General features: G+C 42.5%; 1 protein-coding gene across 1 annotated transcript in view; it reads right to left on the bottom strand.

The window, feature by feature from the left end:
• Positions 1-1,030: 1,030 nt before the first annotated feature.
• Positions 1,031-18,456, bottom strand: part of ADGRV1 (adhesion G protein-coupled receptor V1) — a gene marked incomplete at both ends in the record, with an annotated part of 271,966 nt that continues 254,540 nt past the window's right edge. The window contains 3 exons of the mRNA XM_084304820.1: positions 1,031-1,149; positions 9,143-9,320; positions 11,464-11,655. Of these exons, the coding sequence (XP_084160946.1) occupies positions 1,031-1,149; positions 9,143-9,320; positions 11,464-11,655 (489 nt within the window). The remainder of the gene's footprint in view (positions 1,150-9,142; positions 9,321-11,463; positions 11,656-18,456) is intronic.

Raw genomic sequence — 18,456 nt, 5'->3', positions numbered from 1 at the left:
CTGCTTTCATGTGTTTTTGTTCCAGAGTGTCTGTGCAGAAGCAGGGAGTTAATGATTCCTGCAAGACCAGCCTGCCTCACCCCTCGGCTCTGAAATACTTCCTCTGTGTGTGTTTTTTTTTTTTTTTTTTTTTTTTTTTGTTTTGTTTTGTTTTGTTTTGTTTTGTTTTGTTTTTTCAGGGGAGGAACTTTTCTTGCTCGTTTATGAACTCAGATTACCGATCTATGTAAGGCGAGACTTGAGGCCTTCGATCAGAGCAGGAATATCTGCATAGCACCCACAGAGATCAGCAGAAAACCCTCCTGTCTGGCATTCCTCCCTTCTGTCTGCGAGAAGAGGGAAAGAATTTAATATTGTGCAAAGAGCAAAAGAACACAGTCAGCAGCTCACAGGTGCCTTGCAGTGACCTTCACGTGGTTTCTCACTTGTCCTTCATCTCCCTTTCCCACTGTTTGTTTCAGACCATCACACATTTTATTGTGTCCGAATGTAATCTCTTCAGGTCAAGACTGTGTCTTTATTTACAGAGTTCACAGATTTGGGTGCTCAGAAACCAGCTGGAACAGTACAGCCTAGGAAACTTAGAACTGTGCAGTGAAAATGCTTTCCTGTCCGACAGGGTGTGTGCATCACCTTCCAGCTCCGCAAGCAGCCAGCAGAAATAACAGACGTGTTTATATCAAACAGACTCTATTGCTTTTATTAATCAGTGTTACACATTCAGGTTAATTAAAAAAGCTACAGTTCACAAAATGTCATCTAACTACAAGATACAAATCTAAGTTGATCCCCACTGTATCTTTGATACGCACTGTAAAAAATTTACAGCTTATTTTTTTTTTGAAATACAAAAAAAAAGCTCAAACATCCTTTGTTAAGCAGTCAGTACAGCTCACAGCATTCTACCACACAGTTTTACAGAGTGTTTTAGTGCAAAGGGAAGTACAAATATAAAAATACGGAGACTTGAATTAAAAAAAAAAAAAAGTTGGGAGGGAAGGGAAGGGAAGGGAACAAGCAAGCAGTGGATTTAGAGATGGGTGTCTGCTATGGGGATTCTCCTAAGCTCAACAATCTGGGAGTTTGCCATGCTGCCCCCATCCTGGCTGCCGTGGCAGGATTCATTATCACTGACGCTGAGACCGGCACCTGAAACAGAGAAACCAAAAAAAGAAATAAGTAAATATAAGAATCAGTGAGGATGGGGTCCTGAAACAGAAATGGTGATATCATGTCCTGTCACGGGGCTCCTCTGCTTTATTCTTATCACTGATTGAAACCCCACGACAGTGTGGCAGGCTCTCTCCAACCGGCCAGCAATTCAGAACATTGTCAGACGTGGCTTGGTACCACCCAGAGACACTTTTTTCACAATCCCGCTGTCAGTCACTTTAATTCTCTCGGTAAATGGCACAACAGCTACTTTGGAGGTTGCCTTGAAATCACAAGGGCACAAATCAAGGCCTGGTTTAGGCTGGGTTCATGGTCTGGCTGTTAAAGTCTGGTGCTTCCAAGGATATTTTCATGAAGAATTGATTTTTAATGATATAATTTCCCTGTTAAACTATAATTCCAGCTGTTTTAATAGGATTGTATTTTCAACATGAGAAAAGACGCTGACTAAATATTCTTTAAACCCACATTTGGCACAAGCTGGTGTATCGTGTTTTTCTTCTACTGCGAGAGAATACTGGGCTTTGGACGATGGAAACTCCCAAAACATGTCTGGAGGAGACCTCAGGAGGACACCTTCTCCATCTTTTTCTTGCAGGAGTTCTGCTAGCTAGCTGCTTCCTTGCTGTTGATGTACTTTTTGTTGTTTGTTTGTTTGTTTTTTCCCTTGGGTTGATTAGTTTGAAGTACAGACTCTTTTTATGGAATGAGCATTTTTACAGAGCTGTAGAGTGAACCCCCCAAAAATACATGGGTTGTGTTAGCGTTCAGAGGATCTGGGCTTTCCATTTCTTCAGAGCTACAGGTTGGTGTACTTTGGCATGGCGATTTCAAGACAGGCTGATGTCAGACATGGTTTTCCAGCAGCGACACTTACAAATAAGTAGGGAAGTTCTTCATCTGGGGCAGAAGCAGATCTGTGACTACCTTCGGTTCAAGGGATTTGCAGAGGAATGACATTTGGCTCCAAGAGCCTTCAGCAGAGTGTGCCAGTGAGGCAATGATTTCCATTTTCATACCAAAACAACATTTTCAGAAATTTCTGTGAGTTGTACAATGACCCTCTTATTTCTCTCTCAGCTGACATTCCAGGCTTGGGCTTGCTTGGCAGAAGAAAAGATAAGGGTCTGGTATACTTCTGAAGCTACCTCATAATGCTCTGTACCCCCAAAATTTCACGAACAGAAAGTTTTTGCTTACAACCTTCTCTTCCACCACTTCCCAGGTAGGAAAGGAGTCAGGAAAAGGAGGTGTCAGTGGTGGGATGGCGTGAGGGTGCTCACTCCATGCAGGAGCTCAGGCTGGAGCCCTGCGTGCTGCAAAGAGCCTGGAGCTAGCAGAGATCCTCAGCACAGCAACCTTCAGCAACCAGTGGTCCTCGGGACATGCAGGGAATGTGCATCCACCCAAGGAGACCTGAGCTTGGCTTTGTGTCACCCTAGCTCTTTAGAGACCAGCGGCTACTGGCAGAGCATGACAGGAGTAAAGAGACATCAGTGGACAAACAGCATAATAAAGGCAAACAGATTAGGCTCTGAATCATTAAAATTCTTGTTAATAAATGTACTGAACATGATTGAGACATACTTACTCATTTAAATCTACATGCGTATTTAACCTTTTCGTTGGCTCTAATAACTAAAAGCTGTTTGAAAGTCCTGGGAAAAACAACAATTGCATGAGCTAAGTATTTGTTTTTTTTCTTATCTTCTCCAAAACTGTTTGTTTTAGAACGGAAACATGAGTGTAATAGAGAAGATAAATCTGACTGCTGTATTTGCTGTTTGGTGACAGAAGGACAAGGTAATAATAACTGTGATCTAAAGATACTTTGTGTGAAGAAACAAAAAACAATTGTAATGTTGCATCATCAACATTGGAATTCACCAAAAATATGTATTTAGGCTAAAGAGGATACAGGCTTCAGAAAGGGGAAAATGCATGGGTGAAAACATTTTAAATGGTATTATTTAAAATTTTATTTTTATATGCCCATGAACATCCAGGCTGCAGATTTTAAGGTGAACACTGAGCTGAACAGGGTTGGAAACATGTTTGTCTGACTGGCAGCTGTACTGCACTTATTCCGTGTGGGGTATCTGCAAGGATCTCGTGCTGGTCATTACAAAAAGATCAGGTGCCAAACTGATCTGCTATCGTATCACGTACATTCCTAAATGCCATATGTGCAAGCTCTGTGCAAAGCAAGGGGGGATTTTTTTTTTTTTTTTCTGTTTGTTTGTTAAGGAGGTTTTGTGAGAGACTTGGCAAACCTGAGGCTGCAGTAGGCTCCTTGGGGTTTACAGCAGGCTTGTTCAGAGGCTGATCCGAAGGCAAACTTTTAGGAGCGGAGCCTTTTTAGGAATAAGAGCTGAGATGTAACCAGGATACCAGCCTACCAAACAGTCGGCAGGCTGGGAAGGGTACGACTGTTTACATGATGAAGTTTCACAGAGTTCATAGGTCTGGCTTGCTCTCAGATTAGAGCAGAATTTAAACACGACCCTATCCAAAAATGCACGTGCTCCCTGCGAGATGCTGGCGCTGGGTGGTGGGTGAGCAGCTGGGAGTACTGCTTCTCCCCGGGTTGTGAAGCAACGACTTCGTGAAAAGACATGAAATAATGAGGCCTTTCTTTTCCTTCCTTTATGTACCAAAGGACAAGCTAGAAATTGAAAAGTCACAGCTTGCTTTGCAAAATCAGCAAGATCCCTCCGGTGACATCTACTGGTGAAAAGACTTCATCAATGCATGCCACTGCGCGCTGAGCTCCAGTTGTTGGCCCTTTTGTGTTCAGATGTATCCCAAACTTTCACTAAAACCTTCCAAGTGAGATGGAGTTTGTTTTTTAATTACTGTCGTTATATTGTGGGGGAAGTTCTCCCTCTCCTAAGCACTTCTATCTTGTTTTCTGAATAAATCATCAAGTATGTTGTATGTATAAGATGTGCTAGAAAGGAATTCTCTGCGTGCGCCATGATTATTACTTCATTTAGGGTTTGGACTTTGCAGAGATGACACCAACAGGAACCTGTAATTCTGAGAGTGAAGTTCAGATTGGGCTAAAAATGCTTTCTGTGCAGTCATGCTCAGTACCTAACTGCCAGCATATTTGTGAGCCTTCACATCACAAATGAGAAGTGAATGAATGTGCAGCCTGGCCACCCTCTCTTCCCTTTTGCTGTGCAGTGACCCTTTCGACACAGAAATGACACAGGTTGGTACAGCAGAGCAAGAACCTGGCATTCTGCCACTGTCTGCAGTTCCTCTGCTCTGTTACAGTCTCATGGATGTGCCACTGAGCATCTTGCAGAATTTGAAAATTTCAGAGTTTTCTCTAACCCAGGATACCCAACACAAGATGCTTGGTTCTTAAACCAGGTACTTAACACCAAAGCTAAAAAAAAAAAAAAAAAAAAAAAAAAAAAAAAAAAAAGCTGACTTTGGAGCCCCAGCTCTATGAAACTGAAAATTGTGAGCTGATTTGTATCGCATCATTATTACCATAAATGCCTATATGCGTGCTTTTTTTTCAAATGTATATGGTAGATTTTTCCAGGTATTCACATGGTGTAGAAGGTTTATTGAAAATTTATCTCGCATGCCTTCTCTTGGAGCAAAAACACACTGAGATTACAGAGGTGGCAATACCCCGTTGATACTGTCCAATGCCCATTTGGAAATTACCACGTGCCCAGCTGGTGCTCTCAGCTCCAGGTTTGCCACACTTTGCCTTCACATCTCGCCCAAAGGAAAGATTTGGTTTTATGTATCGCTGGCGGTGGGGAACGGGAGCATTTGTGGTAGGTGGGAACGTGGATGGAAGCTGAGAGCCCAGCAAAGCTATTGTGCATTCACGGTGTTTATGCTTTGGAGTAAAGCTGATGGACAGCTTGCTGACTGGGGACAGATTCCATCTGTGTTTAATTTGTTGGTTCAGTTTTTAACTCCCCGGACCTAACCAACACCAAGTTCCCCAGGGAATCACGGGGAATAGCCGGCTTTAGCCTACAGATGTCTGCAACACACCACTCTGAGACAACCTGAGAGAAAACGGTCTCATTAAACTGCCTATCAGTATAGACCTTGCGAAAGAAATCAGGTAAAATGAAACCTAGTCCAAAATAACAGCGCTTTCAGAGTTAACTAGTGCAATTAGCAGTGTCTAACTAGCAAATAATTATCCTTCTCAGTAGAAGCTAAGCCTTTCATACATGATTGAAGCCATACACGAAATATAATAAATCGTTTAAGCCAAACTAACAACCATCCAGGAAATAAATAAATAAATAGATAGATAGGTGAATAAATAAATAAATAAGCTTTAGCAAAGGATTCCCAGAGTATAAGGGCTGAGGTGATATAGTCACCACAGTGAATCATGAATCTTTATTCCTATACAGACTTGAACATATTTGATGAAAAGGAGTAATTAATTGCTAAGACATCTCGAGGCTTTATGACCTATGAAGTCCAGCTTTTGGATTTCTTACACTAAATAAAAAATCCCATGGCCATGTAACACAAGGTTTGCATAAAGCTAGCGTAACAGCTGGGTACATGACTGCATATTGCTGTCCACATCATCTGCTGGGGACACCGTTGTGTGCCTTCACCTGATCCAGCCCGTCTTTCAGGTTAATCTGTAATTTGGGCCAGCGCTAATGATTATGGCACGGAGGGCTAAGTGCACGGTTCCGTGACATGTCTCTTCAGCAGCTGGGCCAACTGTGCCACTGCATCTCTTTGTGGGGCTGTGCTGCCAACCGCAAATTACAGCTGCAAGTTGAAGGAGAAAGGTGTGCAGAGGGATTTCTTTGATTATATTTTTTCCAGCTGCATCATTTCAGCCACCCTTTATCAGTACCACCAAGTGTGGCCAGCTGCAGGCAAGGGTGGGGCAGGAGGACTGGGAAGGAGATTTTAGCTTTGCTGACAGCAAAACAGATCTGCGATTATGCCCTCATTCACACTGATCCGAGCTGCCAGATTAACAGCGAGCATAAATTAAAGGAGCCTTCAGACAGCTCGGCACTGCACGAGCAGAAAGGACAGGAAGGCAGAAAGACATTTCTGCACAGCTCTCTGCTAATCAGCGCTGATCCTCAGCCAGCCTCAGGAGTGGGAGCTAATACCCGAGCACTGCTCAGGCTGAGTTGGGTGAGGAGTGTTAAAAACAGCTAATGTGGTGCAAAAGTGCCCATCCCTGCTCCTCCAGGAGCTCGCCTGCTTTCAGATAAGGAATTCTCAGCTGCAATTAAGCACAGCCTAACGAGGTGGAGGAGCAGTCCAGGCAGGACACCTCTGACCTGTGATGGGGCTGGGGCTGGTGCTCTGAGCAGAGGCAGCAGGCCAACCGTGGGGTGGCCCGGGGAGAGGAAGAGGGTGGGGGAGAGGAAGGAGAGGGAGAGGAAAAGGAAGAGCAGAACTCTGTGACCTGAGTCACTGCGGTTTCGTGTGAGAACAAATAGCGACGCAAGAGAGGAAGGAGAAATGTGCAGCCGGGGGGTCGGGGGCAGGCTCCCAGCAGTGGCTGTGAGCTTAAACCACAGCATAAATTCCCTTCAGACCACGCTCCGTGAATGCCCTAACAGCATAAACCCGTGCTGAAACACAGAAATCCCTCTTCCCTTATCCCTTATCCTCTTATCCCTTCTCATTGCTTCCATGCCATCTCCTGCCCGCTGCCACCAGAAGCACCTCGATCCCTTGGCCATGCACTGAACTGAGCTTGAGGGCAGGTTTGACTAGTAATAGCAAAACACAAGTATGATTTCCAGTTTCAGAGAAACTCACAGGTTTGTGTTTTTAAAGCACGTGTTGAGAAGCAGCTTGTATCTAAGGCTGTAGCTGATAAACATTTACTTGGTGGTTAAAGCTGCTCTAACCTCAGTATCTTCTCGGTTCAGCCTGTTCGAACGTATGTAGGGATGGAACTAGCTGAGGTAACTGGTTTTGCTTAGATACAGTCTTTTTTTTTTGCCCTGTAACATCACTAGGGACACAGTTTGGGTGCAAGAATAGGCACTGGGGCAAAAGGGACAGGTTCTAGCTGAACGAGTAATGTAAACAGAAGTGTTTTCCTCAGATTGTGCCCTGAGGTCTCCACTTCAAATCTTAAGAGCTTCAAAAGCCTCACAAGAACAAATTATAATACCAATATAAATATTAAAGAAGATAATAGTAAAAGTTAGGAAAAAAAAAAAAAAAAAAAAAAAGAAGGTTCTAAACCTACTTCTTTTAGAAGGACCAAAACCAAATGAAGTAGGGGTGGAGCTTGAAGTTTTATTAAAAAATTATCAGATGCTAAAAAAAGTTGTGGTGAGTTATGTTAACCATGCCTTTTAACTACTGTTGTTGACTAGTTTGCTCTTCATGATTTAAGATTCAGCCTTTCACCGTGCACAGCATTTACCCCAGTGAATAGGGCGGCTGATGTCAACTGCCTGCCTTAGTACTAACCACCGTGTGAAGCAGTGGGAGTGCTGAATTTGAGTGGCTTGCTATGCTGTTAACATCCTATGAATCCCCTAGTTTCTGTCACAATATCCTGAAAGGCGTATAAAACTGAAAGCTATCTCTTTGGTATGTAAAAACAGGTTTGCACCTGTAAGGTTATGCACCCAGATTTAAGCAAGTCTTGCCCCAAGTCTTTAACTGCATAGCAGAGTATGAGTGGCCTGCAAAGTGTCCAGGAAAATCAATACGTAAAACACAAATTTTGTTACTATCTTATTTCCCAGCTCTAGCCCAGTTATGAATAATCCAGTTATTTTCATCATTTGAAGAGTTTTCTGCTATGGAGGCTGGCCTAAGCGATAAAGCCTTGTGAATGTGCTGAATAAAGCTCTCTTCATTATCATTCCCAGTCCTCCACCCAGTTTGACTGTTTTCAGTGCTGTCACTGAGGGGAATTACTGGTAAAGTATCGGAGTGCTTAACCTGCTGATTTAGACAATACCTCAGTGTTGCCCCTTGCAAGAATCCCGGGGGCTCAATAGCTTGGTGAGGCTGCCCTCTGGTATTTCACCCATGCCTACAGGGGGTGGGCTTGGGCTAGCATCTGCTAGATCTTATCGGGTGACGCTCCTCAGTCTTTCTGGTCTTCTTATCAAGTGTTCTCATATTTATCTTTGAATCAGGTTTTGCTTCATTTCTTCCACCTCAGGCCATGCCTGGCTGCCTATTTATGTCATCGTTTGAATATCCTAAAGTTTCACTGGTTGGGTGGGTGAGAGAGCAGAAGAGCAATCCCTCACCAAGGGTAAAGCTGGGGATTTTGAAGACTTTATCTCTAAGGCCATAGTGAAGACTGGCTACAAATGGTTTTTTTTGCGGGTGTAGTTTGAGCGAGGACACCCAGAGTGGCCTCCCATGGGCTTTTTTCTCCAGCAGCATTGTGTGCTCATCGCAGCTGGTAGTTGTGTTCTATCTAGCTTATTTTTCCAGCATACATCATTTTTTTCAGGCCTAAATGCATTTTTTGACACTGTGGAATACAAATATTTTGTCCTACACTTTTGGGAGCATCGGTATTCATGCAATTATGTTTTTTTTTTCTTGCAACCATACACATAAAATGAAGATCAGCAACATACACATACTCTACAGAACAAGTCAAAAAAGAAGGGAACAGAAGACAAGATGGACAGTCTCTAGAGGCAGCAAGCTAGCTGTTTAGGAACTTGTGAAAAAATGTCAGAGCCTCCAATCTGCTGCTACGTTCTGTAGATCTGTGTATCATCATGACTCAAAGCATATTTTTGCAGAGTCCTTCACTGATAGGGATAGATTGTCTGCACAATATTTTTAGTTCATAGAATAACAGTCCAAGACAAAACAATTTCAGATGATGTTTTTGCTGGTAATCAGATTAAATTAACAGCAATTGGATCTCATCAAAGGGCGACACAATTAGAGTGAAGAATAGCACAACAATCTTTGAGGAACAAGAAGAGGAGTCACTCACCAGTCTTTAAAGCAAATATTAGGTCATCAAACTCCTGTGATTCCTCATCAGCAACCAATGAGCTGTTACTAAATCCTCCAGAAGGGTGGAAAACATTGCCGTTTTGTGGACTCTGCTTAAAGGAAGCACTAGCTTGACTGGCAGGCTGCAAAGACGCCCTCTCCCAGTCTGCTGGCACCTGTAAAGTTTAGAAAGACATAGAAATGCAGTAACCATCGAAGTTGCACTATATAAATTATTTACATCCCTGCTATATTGAGATAACAAACTGGAACCTACAACCAGAGTCAAATTCAAGATCAGGAGATTTGGAGCCAGCTATTCTGTCACTTCTGTGGTGAACAAGGTATCCTAATTTGAATAATAAATAAGTACATATATACAGAAAACTCAATTACAAGTAATTTAATCTTGTGCTTGTGACATCTGCCCTACATGTTTCAAACATCTTGCTTTTTCTGAACGTTAGCCCCTGCTACGGAGAACTTTTAAGTAAAAGCACTGAATGACCACAGTCACAATATGCTCTCTCTCCTCTCTTTGAAGGTGCTGGTGTACAGCCTGACAGTTTTGATATCAACCTTGCTATATTTCCTCTGCCACTTCATTCTGAAGTGGAGCTGCACAAAAAATCAGAATTGCAGTTCATGACAAAAAGGTTTGGTGGTTTTTTTGTTTTTTTTTTGGGGGGGGGGGGTTGGGAGGAATCTATCTCCTCCATAATTGTGAGGCAAATCCATAATATTGAACTCTAAAAACATATATTCTATGACAATCAAAATATATTTTGATTATATCAACAAGTTCCCTTCCAACCCAAACCACTCCATGGTTCTATGAATACAGAGGGTTGCCACATAGATCTGAGAGGCTATGCTGTCTAGTAATCCAGGGAGTCAGGCACCACCTTAAGTGACATTATGAGACGCCTAATACATTTAGCAGGCTGCCAGGAGGCAGCTGAAGAGCTTTACCATCCCAACAAACCTACAGTCAAGCAGGTAGAGAAAAGGGCAAAAAGAAATGCCAGCTGAGCAGCTTGGTTTATGCAAAAATAATAATAATAATAATAATTGCTATGCAAATTACTATGACACATTGCTTCAAAACAATTTGATTCCATTAAATCAGCTAGAAATTCTTCATCTCCATCAACACGCCAATTTACCTAGCAGCAAAAGTCACCTTGGTTTACTACGGGTAGTGAAAAAGAGATACTCTCCAGTTCCAGCAATGAAGGAATCGAAAATCATTGCCCTCAAAATTTCCAGAGATTTCACACACCATGACTTTGGAAAATTAGTGACTTAAAACTCATCTAAGCCCTATGGCGAGCTGAAAGAAATGGCTTGATATTTTGATTCTTTGTGACCTACTTCTGACAACATTTTAACCAATCTGCACAACAAACTGAAGACCCAAGTAGAAAAGGGAAATTCTGTAGATGGGATGCTACCAGCGACTTGTAAGCTACAAGAATATCACCATGGCTACGTATAACATTTCTTGTGGCAAAAAGAAACATTCCCCCCTATTTCTGGGTGCCTAACCACAAATAAATAAATAAATAAATATAAAATTTGAAAACAAGAGAGAAAAAAAGAATAAAAAGGGAATTATAGTAATGTGGTGGCTTTACTCAGGTGGGCAGCCGAGCTCCACCACAACCGCTCTCTCACTCCCCCTCTCCTCAAAGAGGAAGGGGGAGAAAATACAACACAGAGAACTCGAGGTTTGAGATGAGAAAGGTTTAATTAAAGGGAAAGGGAATGGGGAGGAAACAAAGAAACAAAAGAAACAATCAGTCCGCGCGGAAGCACAGAGAGAGGGAAAAAAAATATTCTCTACTTCCCATCAACGAGTGATGTTCAGCCACGTCCTGGGAAGCAGGGCCTCAAAACGCGTAGTGGTTGTTCAGGAGGAACAGCCTCCTCCCCCACGAGAGCCCCCTTTTTATTGCTGAGTGTGACATCAGGTGTTATGGAATATCCCTTTGGTTGGTTTAGGTCACCTGCCCTGGCGATGTCCCCTCCCCATCACTTGCCCACCCCCAGCCTGCTGGCTCTTGGGGGCTTGGAAGGAGTCCTGATGCTGTGCCAGCACTATGCAGCAATAGACACAACACTGGAGTGATATCAGTGCTGTTCCAGCTACGAGTGCAGAGTACAGCACTGTGTGGGCTGCTGCAGGGAAAAGGTGACTCCAGCTCAGACAGACCCAACACAAATAATTAGCATCTCATTCACTTAACATTAGCAGCACCACTCAAAACTCCACATACATTTTCAATTTACAAGGCAATGACTTTAGAGCACTGTTACCTCTTCCATAGCACTGATGAGGTTCTGAGTGGACTTGCTGATCTCCCCACCTGCAGCTGGCAAACCACTGCCATGTGTAAAGAAAGCAGATCCTGGAGTTGTATGTCCATTCATGTCTACAGTATAACTTGCTTTCACGGGACAACAAAGTTGATTGTGCAGGATAAAATACACCACAAAGACGTAAAGACCCTGGGACATGGGGAGAGGAAAAGAACATCAGTGTCTGAAATGAAGGAAGCTTATAACAGATTTTGAATGTGGTCACAGCAAGGTCCTCTGCTGTGATAGATGCTGGCCCTTACACCATCGATCCATGCCACTAAGGGCTGCAGCCAGTTTCTTTGGCATGTAGAAGATGGCACTGTTAGTCAGAGACCTGGAAATTAAAAGTAAGTCCCGTGGCCTCCAGGTAAACATTCTGTCCCCATCCCATCATTGTCATAGAAAGTGAACAGTCATAGAAAATGGTTATTTGGTTAAACCCACATAGTTGCAAGGCAAATCCAACTTCACAACAACAACAAAAAAGTTGAGATTTACAGCTGTCATAATAGTGAAAATGTGGTTATGGGCTGCATTTACAATAGGATTTGGCTGCTGGTCCCCAGCCACATTTTTTTTTTAACTTTCTTACTGAGCTGTTTGCTCTTTACACTTTTGCCCCAGCTTCAGTCTCATGCAAACTGTACTGCTGCTGTGAGAGAGACCAAGTTGTAGCTATAAATTATGTTCTCTATGATACCCACTAATTCAACACTGTCTTTCATCTGTGATTGCTATAAAGGCTCTACTGTATGTCTCTGCAATTCTGCTTTAAAACTTGCTAATTTTGACCTTTAGGCTTAGCCAAGAAGAGTATTATAACCATGTCTTTTGTTTGCATAGAAATTCAGTGATTGAACTTTTGACTATGAAATCTTCCTTTTTCTCTAATTATTAAATTGCACTAATACTGCAGGGGAAAAAATCCATTTTGATTAATGAGCCAACCAAGTTAATAATTAATAAAGAAGGGGTTAACCAGAAGTGTGCATAAAGAAAACCTCAGGATTGTTGATTACTGCAGTACAGTTATGCTTGCCTTGTTTTTTGTGTTTCACGTTGTCCTATAAACCCCTGAAACCAATTGTACTAAACAGGACAATTTATTGGAAACGAGCCCACTAGCATGACAGTAATAACTGGGATTATAAATAGTAAGGAGTTTCATCTAATTATATTTGGGAATTCCTAATGGAAGGAACTTTGAATGTATGTTGAGACTGCAAATACCCAAGATATACGCTCATCACAAATTCCTATAAAACAGGCAACATAAACAATGTTTCATGGACCACAGATTCATAATTTCTAATGCCAAAACTATATGACAAAACGGTCTGTAATAGCAGTTCGGTCCGAAGTGACACATAGCAGAAGCTAATGGGATTCAGTGGGAATTCAATCTCAGCTGGTGAACTCTGCAAATGCTCTCATACAGCTGCTATAAGCACAGACAGCTACATTGCTCTGCAAGTGCAGTTTTCTTAAAACAGCAAACAGGAAAACAAAAGTGTTGAAACCGATTCTTTTAAAAAAAAAAAAGTTGGCAACTTTTCCAGATTTATTTATTTATTTATTTTTGTCATGAGGATTTGGAGTGCTTCACTGAGACTTGAGACTTGCAAAGGGACATTATTTCTGATATATGTAAATACATTCCAAAAAAATGATGCAAACACACATTGCACTTAAGAGACACTAAAAAGGGACTAAAATGTCCTTTCGTTCTATAAACAAATCCAAGGACTCTCATGTAGGTCAAGCATAATGGGTCCAGCAAGTGGATTTCTTTTAATATCAGTCGCTCGATGGATGTGAAAAGGGTAAGAATTCCAAGAAGAGCGGACAGCAGTGGTGACAGTAAACTCCTGGTTTCAGAACAGCTTCTGGCACTTCCACCTCTCAGGACCTGGCCATAAGAGGCGCACACACATTTTAAGTGGTTTTGTATTTTTCAAGAAAACCCATTAACAGCAAACTCTGCACGGCCATCTTTCAGAACCAGAGGGACACAGGGCACCACGGAGGAAGGCTGATGCTGTGTCACACGCCTGTGCAGCCCTGAGTGCAGACACTCACTCCCAAAACAAACCCAGAACACAGCACTGAAATTACTTCTTCAACTTCGATTTAATTCTGTGTGCTCCAGACAGTGCTGTTCCTGTGGAAGTATGGCTATGCCAGAACCACAAAAGGTGTTTTGACAGCCAAAGCACCCTTTGTACCCCATCCTTCCACCTGCTGTCACTACTTCTGCCCGCACCGCCAGGATGCAGACCTTCCTTATCCTGGAGGCAGGAGCCAGCACCGCGCAGATGCATCGGCTCCCAGCTGGCGCCTCTCGTTTCACTCCTGCTGCAGCCCTCGTTTCATTAATCTAGATTTAGAGAGAGGCTGATCAGATGTGATCCGTGGAGTTCAGATTGTATATTAACCTTCTCTTGTTTCATAGTAATACACTCCTGTTGCAGGGGAGTAGGCATCAATCACAGAGTAATTTACCAGTTACCCACAGCATGCATTTTCCAGTTAAAGGTACGCAGACACCATCCTGTCAGGCCAGGCCCAGTAACGAGCTGCAGGGAGAAGACCAACAGGGACCCGGGGCTCTGTGTGGAATGATCTTTTGCCATCCCCCAGGCAGCTCCTGAACTGGGGGCTGAGAAGGAATTTCAGCGTCTGTGGCTCAGAGAAGTCTCACGTGTTGATGCTGAGGCTGCTCCTCTGAGTCCTTCCGTAATGAGGGGGATGTTGTTTGACTGTTCTAAGGTCAGGAGGAGACACAGGCAGGTAGCTAACAGAAGCACAAATTGCTTTGCTCCCACCCTTGCAAAGTGTTATGGCACGGACTTACAGACAGCAGCTTATGAAAATATTGTATCTAAGAAAACCAACACTCCTAAGCAGGTTATACTTGTGTATATATATCACTTACACAGGAACTGCACCGCTGTGTAGATGACTACTTGCTTAGGTGGGAAAAGGATGGATCCTTCTTTGACCCATACTACTGTTCAGATCTACAGAATCATAGAGTCATTATGGTTGGAAAAGTCCTCCAAGCTCATCTGGTCCAACCATCCCCCTGCCACCAATGTCACCCACCAAGCCATGTCCCCAAGCACCACGTCCAACCTTTCTTGAACACCCCCAGGGACAGTGACGCCACCACCTCCCTGGGCAACCCATCCCAGTGCCTGACTGCTCTTTCTGAGGAGAAATGTTTCCTCATTTCCAACCTGAGCCTGGTACAGCTTGAGGCCATTCCCTCTAGTCCTATTTTTTACCTGTGAGAAGAGGCCGACCCCCAGTTCCCCACACCTTCCTTTCAGGGAGCTGTAGAGAGCAATGAGCTCTGCCCTGAGCCTTCTCTTCTCCAGACTAAACACCCCCAGTGCCCTCAGCCGCTCCTCACAGGACTTGTGCTCCAAGCCCTTCACCAGTTTTGTTGCCCTTCTCTGGACACGCTCCAGGGCCTCGATGTCCTTCTTGTAGTGAGGGGCCCAAAGCTGAACACAGCACTCGAGGTGCGGCCTCACCAGAGCAGAGTACAGGGGGACAAACATCAAGAAAATGTGCTTTGTGGAGATGAGGTCCTGTGTGCCATTGTTGTGGTTTTGTGTGAAGTATCCAAAGGAGTTTATGGTCTTACTCTCGCGACTCTGCATCTCTATCAGAAACCATTATGTGTGAATTTTGGGAAATCAAAACAAGACAACGGTTCTGCCCAAACAACACTGAGCTACCGTAGTCATAAGCACAAAGATGCCATGGATCACCCCATATTGATTGGTGCTTATTTTAGCACCAGCAGCTACCAGATTGTTTACTTTGCATGAGCACAGGAAGCATGCACACATCTCTGCTGTCAGTCCAACCACAACTTCTACAGTCTTAATGTGTTTTTTCAAAAGCACTAGTTTGAGAAGTGCATTGTCCTTCATTATACTTTCGATGTTCTATGTTTGTTTTAACCTCATCGTTTAATACTGCAAAAATAGACCTAAAGTACAATGAAAACAAGGCTGTTGGCACTGTACTGTCTGTTTCACTGTATCTGTCATGACTGTCTTTGGCCATTCACACCAATCACAGAATTATAAAATCACAGAATGGTTTGGGTTGGAAGGGACCTTAAAAATCATCCAATGCCACCCAGGGCCCCATGCAGCCTGGCCTTGGGCACTGCCAGGCAGCCACAGGTCCTCTGGGCAGCCTGGGCCTGGGCCTCATCACCCTCAGTTAGTAAAGATTGGAGTAGATGACCTTAGAGGCCTTTTCCAACCGGAATGATTTTATGATTCTCTGATTTAATGTTTCTATGATTTAATCTTGTTTTGGATTTACAATAGATACTTGACCATCCTGATTGCCTCCTATGATACAGTGACTGATTTAGTGGAGGGGTGGTGGTGGATCACATTTGCTTTGACTTTCACAATTCTTTTAACACTGCCCCCCTCATCATTCTGGTATTCAGGTCAGGACATTGTAGTCTACATGGATAAAGTACCAGATCTATAAAAACTTGACCAAGTCCAGTGGAGGGCCACCAAAATGGTCAGGGGATGAAGCATGTGCCCTGGGATGTCATGTTGAGGGCACTGGGCTTGTTTAAAGTGCAGAAGGCTTGGAGAGGACTTAATAGACATTAACTGCTATTAGTCTTCCAATTAACAAAAGGTGGTTTCCAAGAAGACAGGGATGAGAAGAATGAGATATACTGGTCCTATGTTGAAATAGGGCAGGATCCAGCTGCATATAAGAAAAATCTATTACAAGGATAATTAAGTACTGGAACAAAGAGACCAAATAAACTGAGAGGAACCCATTCTCAGAGGCCTAAGCCCTAACTGTGAATTCAGCGTGGACCCTGCTTTGACCAGATCAGGTTAGACCAGAAAACATCCCTAGGGTCCTTCTAAGCTGAGTAATTCTCCAAATCTGTAGCAGCCACAGAACTCACAGGAACACAAAAATAATTGCTTCCATTAATCATGCAGGGTCTTGAACCAAGCACAGAATAACCACATTCAAAGGTCAAGATCACCGGCTTACAGCTTTTGACTGTTGTGGCTATGAGTGTTATTTAAAAGTACTGCTACTTCCAACCTTATTTTCAACTGAAAAGCATATGATGGCAAGATAAGATCTAATTTTACCGTGTGACCTTTGTAGGTAATATTACTCTACCTGTCTTTTTATCCTTAGTTTCAACATGGTCAGGAGTTGCACAGATTCACTTGCACAGATTCAGTTGTACAGATTCTCCCAAATATTCAATGCTGATATTGCATGATAATTTTTTTGGTCTCTAGTTATTCCCTCTTTATGTTGTCCATAGGAGAAGAAGGGAGGTTCTTCTGGGAGGGCTTGATGCATGAATGTGTGTGATGGGAATTCTCAAATACAACAACTTGATTTATTTACTTTGTAGAGGGGTAGTTGCAAGAAGCTGGTAAATTAAGGATAAACTCCCATAGCTGTCAATAAAGTGGCAAAATAAATTTTACTGTTCCATGAGATCACATGCAGATCTGATAGACTGATCCACAGAAAGCCTTCATTGTGCATTTGATGCCCATATTCTCTCTATTTCTATCTTCATATTCTAATTTTGCAGGTTCCAAGATTGCAATATATCTAAATTTGGCAGTTGAGAGAACTTTGCTAATAATAATAGGAAAGGATACATCAGACTGTATCAACAAATCTCTTCTTCATCTCCTTTTAACACACTGAAGAAAAAAAAAAAAAAAAAAAGATGCGTACTGTCTCCCATAATTTTAAATTGTCTTGTAAGATAAAGGACTTTTACTGGTTTAAAAAGCACAAACACACCAAGGCTTACCAAGGCTTTCTATTATTTTTACTATTATTTTTTTCTGGTGTATACTTCTCACATACTTCATACATATCATAGTTCTCTCACATGTATTTTCATCTGTGGCTGAGATATTCTGTCCTGAAATTGCAAAACTTCATCTTTTCCAAGGAGAATTATATTCAGATAATGTGATCTATTTTAGAGAAATGGCATTTCTATTAATAAAACTAAAGTATCTGTGCAGGACCTCTGGACAAGAAATGTCATTTGAACAACCCTAGCTCCTGAAACTACTTCAGTGTTTATCATCACTAACAGAAATTTAGTGCACTCTATATATGTATAATTTACTTCATACTTTAATTATAAAAATTACTTAATCACTAACATTTTTTTAATTAATCACAAAAAGTTGATTTTTCCAAAAGAGACTTTTTGTGTGTGTGTGAAATCAAGGCTCATAAGGAAAGATAGTAGCGTGTGTTACACCATGGAAAGACCTCTTTGTCCATCTTGGATCATTTCTTTCCTACTATGTAGCCTTAGATCACCATGGCTACAACATCACTATTGTTTTCAAAGTTACACATTTATTGGTGCCAGGTGGTAAAACAACGAGAAATCGCACAAACAGATATCTCCTCCAAATGAGGAGTTATCTTTACTCAGATCAGCTTTTGAGACTAGCTGTCTGTAGTCACCATAGAGGAATTTCTGCATGATGGCTTGTGCTTTGGTTAGTTTCACTGTAGTTTTATTAATCTTATCAGGGTGAGATTTAATCTTATTCTCTGTCTGGACTATGCCAATTTACTCTTGGCAACTGATCTTAGAAAGTCCTTTGCTTGTCAGTTTAATGGTCAGGCCCCCCCTCTTCTCTGCTGCTCGTAATTTTTGGGGGGCCACATGTGCTGTTGCCACTCTGGGTGGCAGTGTCTTGTTGGGTGCTTTGGCACCTTAATGCCTTAGCTGACTTCTTGTGAACTACCCTGGGGATTTCACTAATTTACTGGAACTTCTTACGCTCTGGACTTCTGTTTTCTCACGTCGTTTTCCATCATTGGCCAGTCAAAGCCTGCTTTGGATTAACACTGACTTACGTAACAGTGCCTACTGCTTTT

Source organism: Netta rufina (genome assembly GCF_964035555.1).
Source record: "Netta rufina genome assembly, chromosome: Z".
Lineage (NCBI taxonomy): Eukaryota > Metazoa > Chordata > Aves > Anseriformes > Anatidae > Netta > Netta rufina.
The sequence above is the reverse complement of the archived record's forward strand: the minus strand, read 5'-3'. Positions and strand labels throughout refer to the sequence as shown.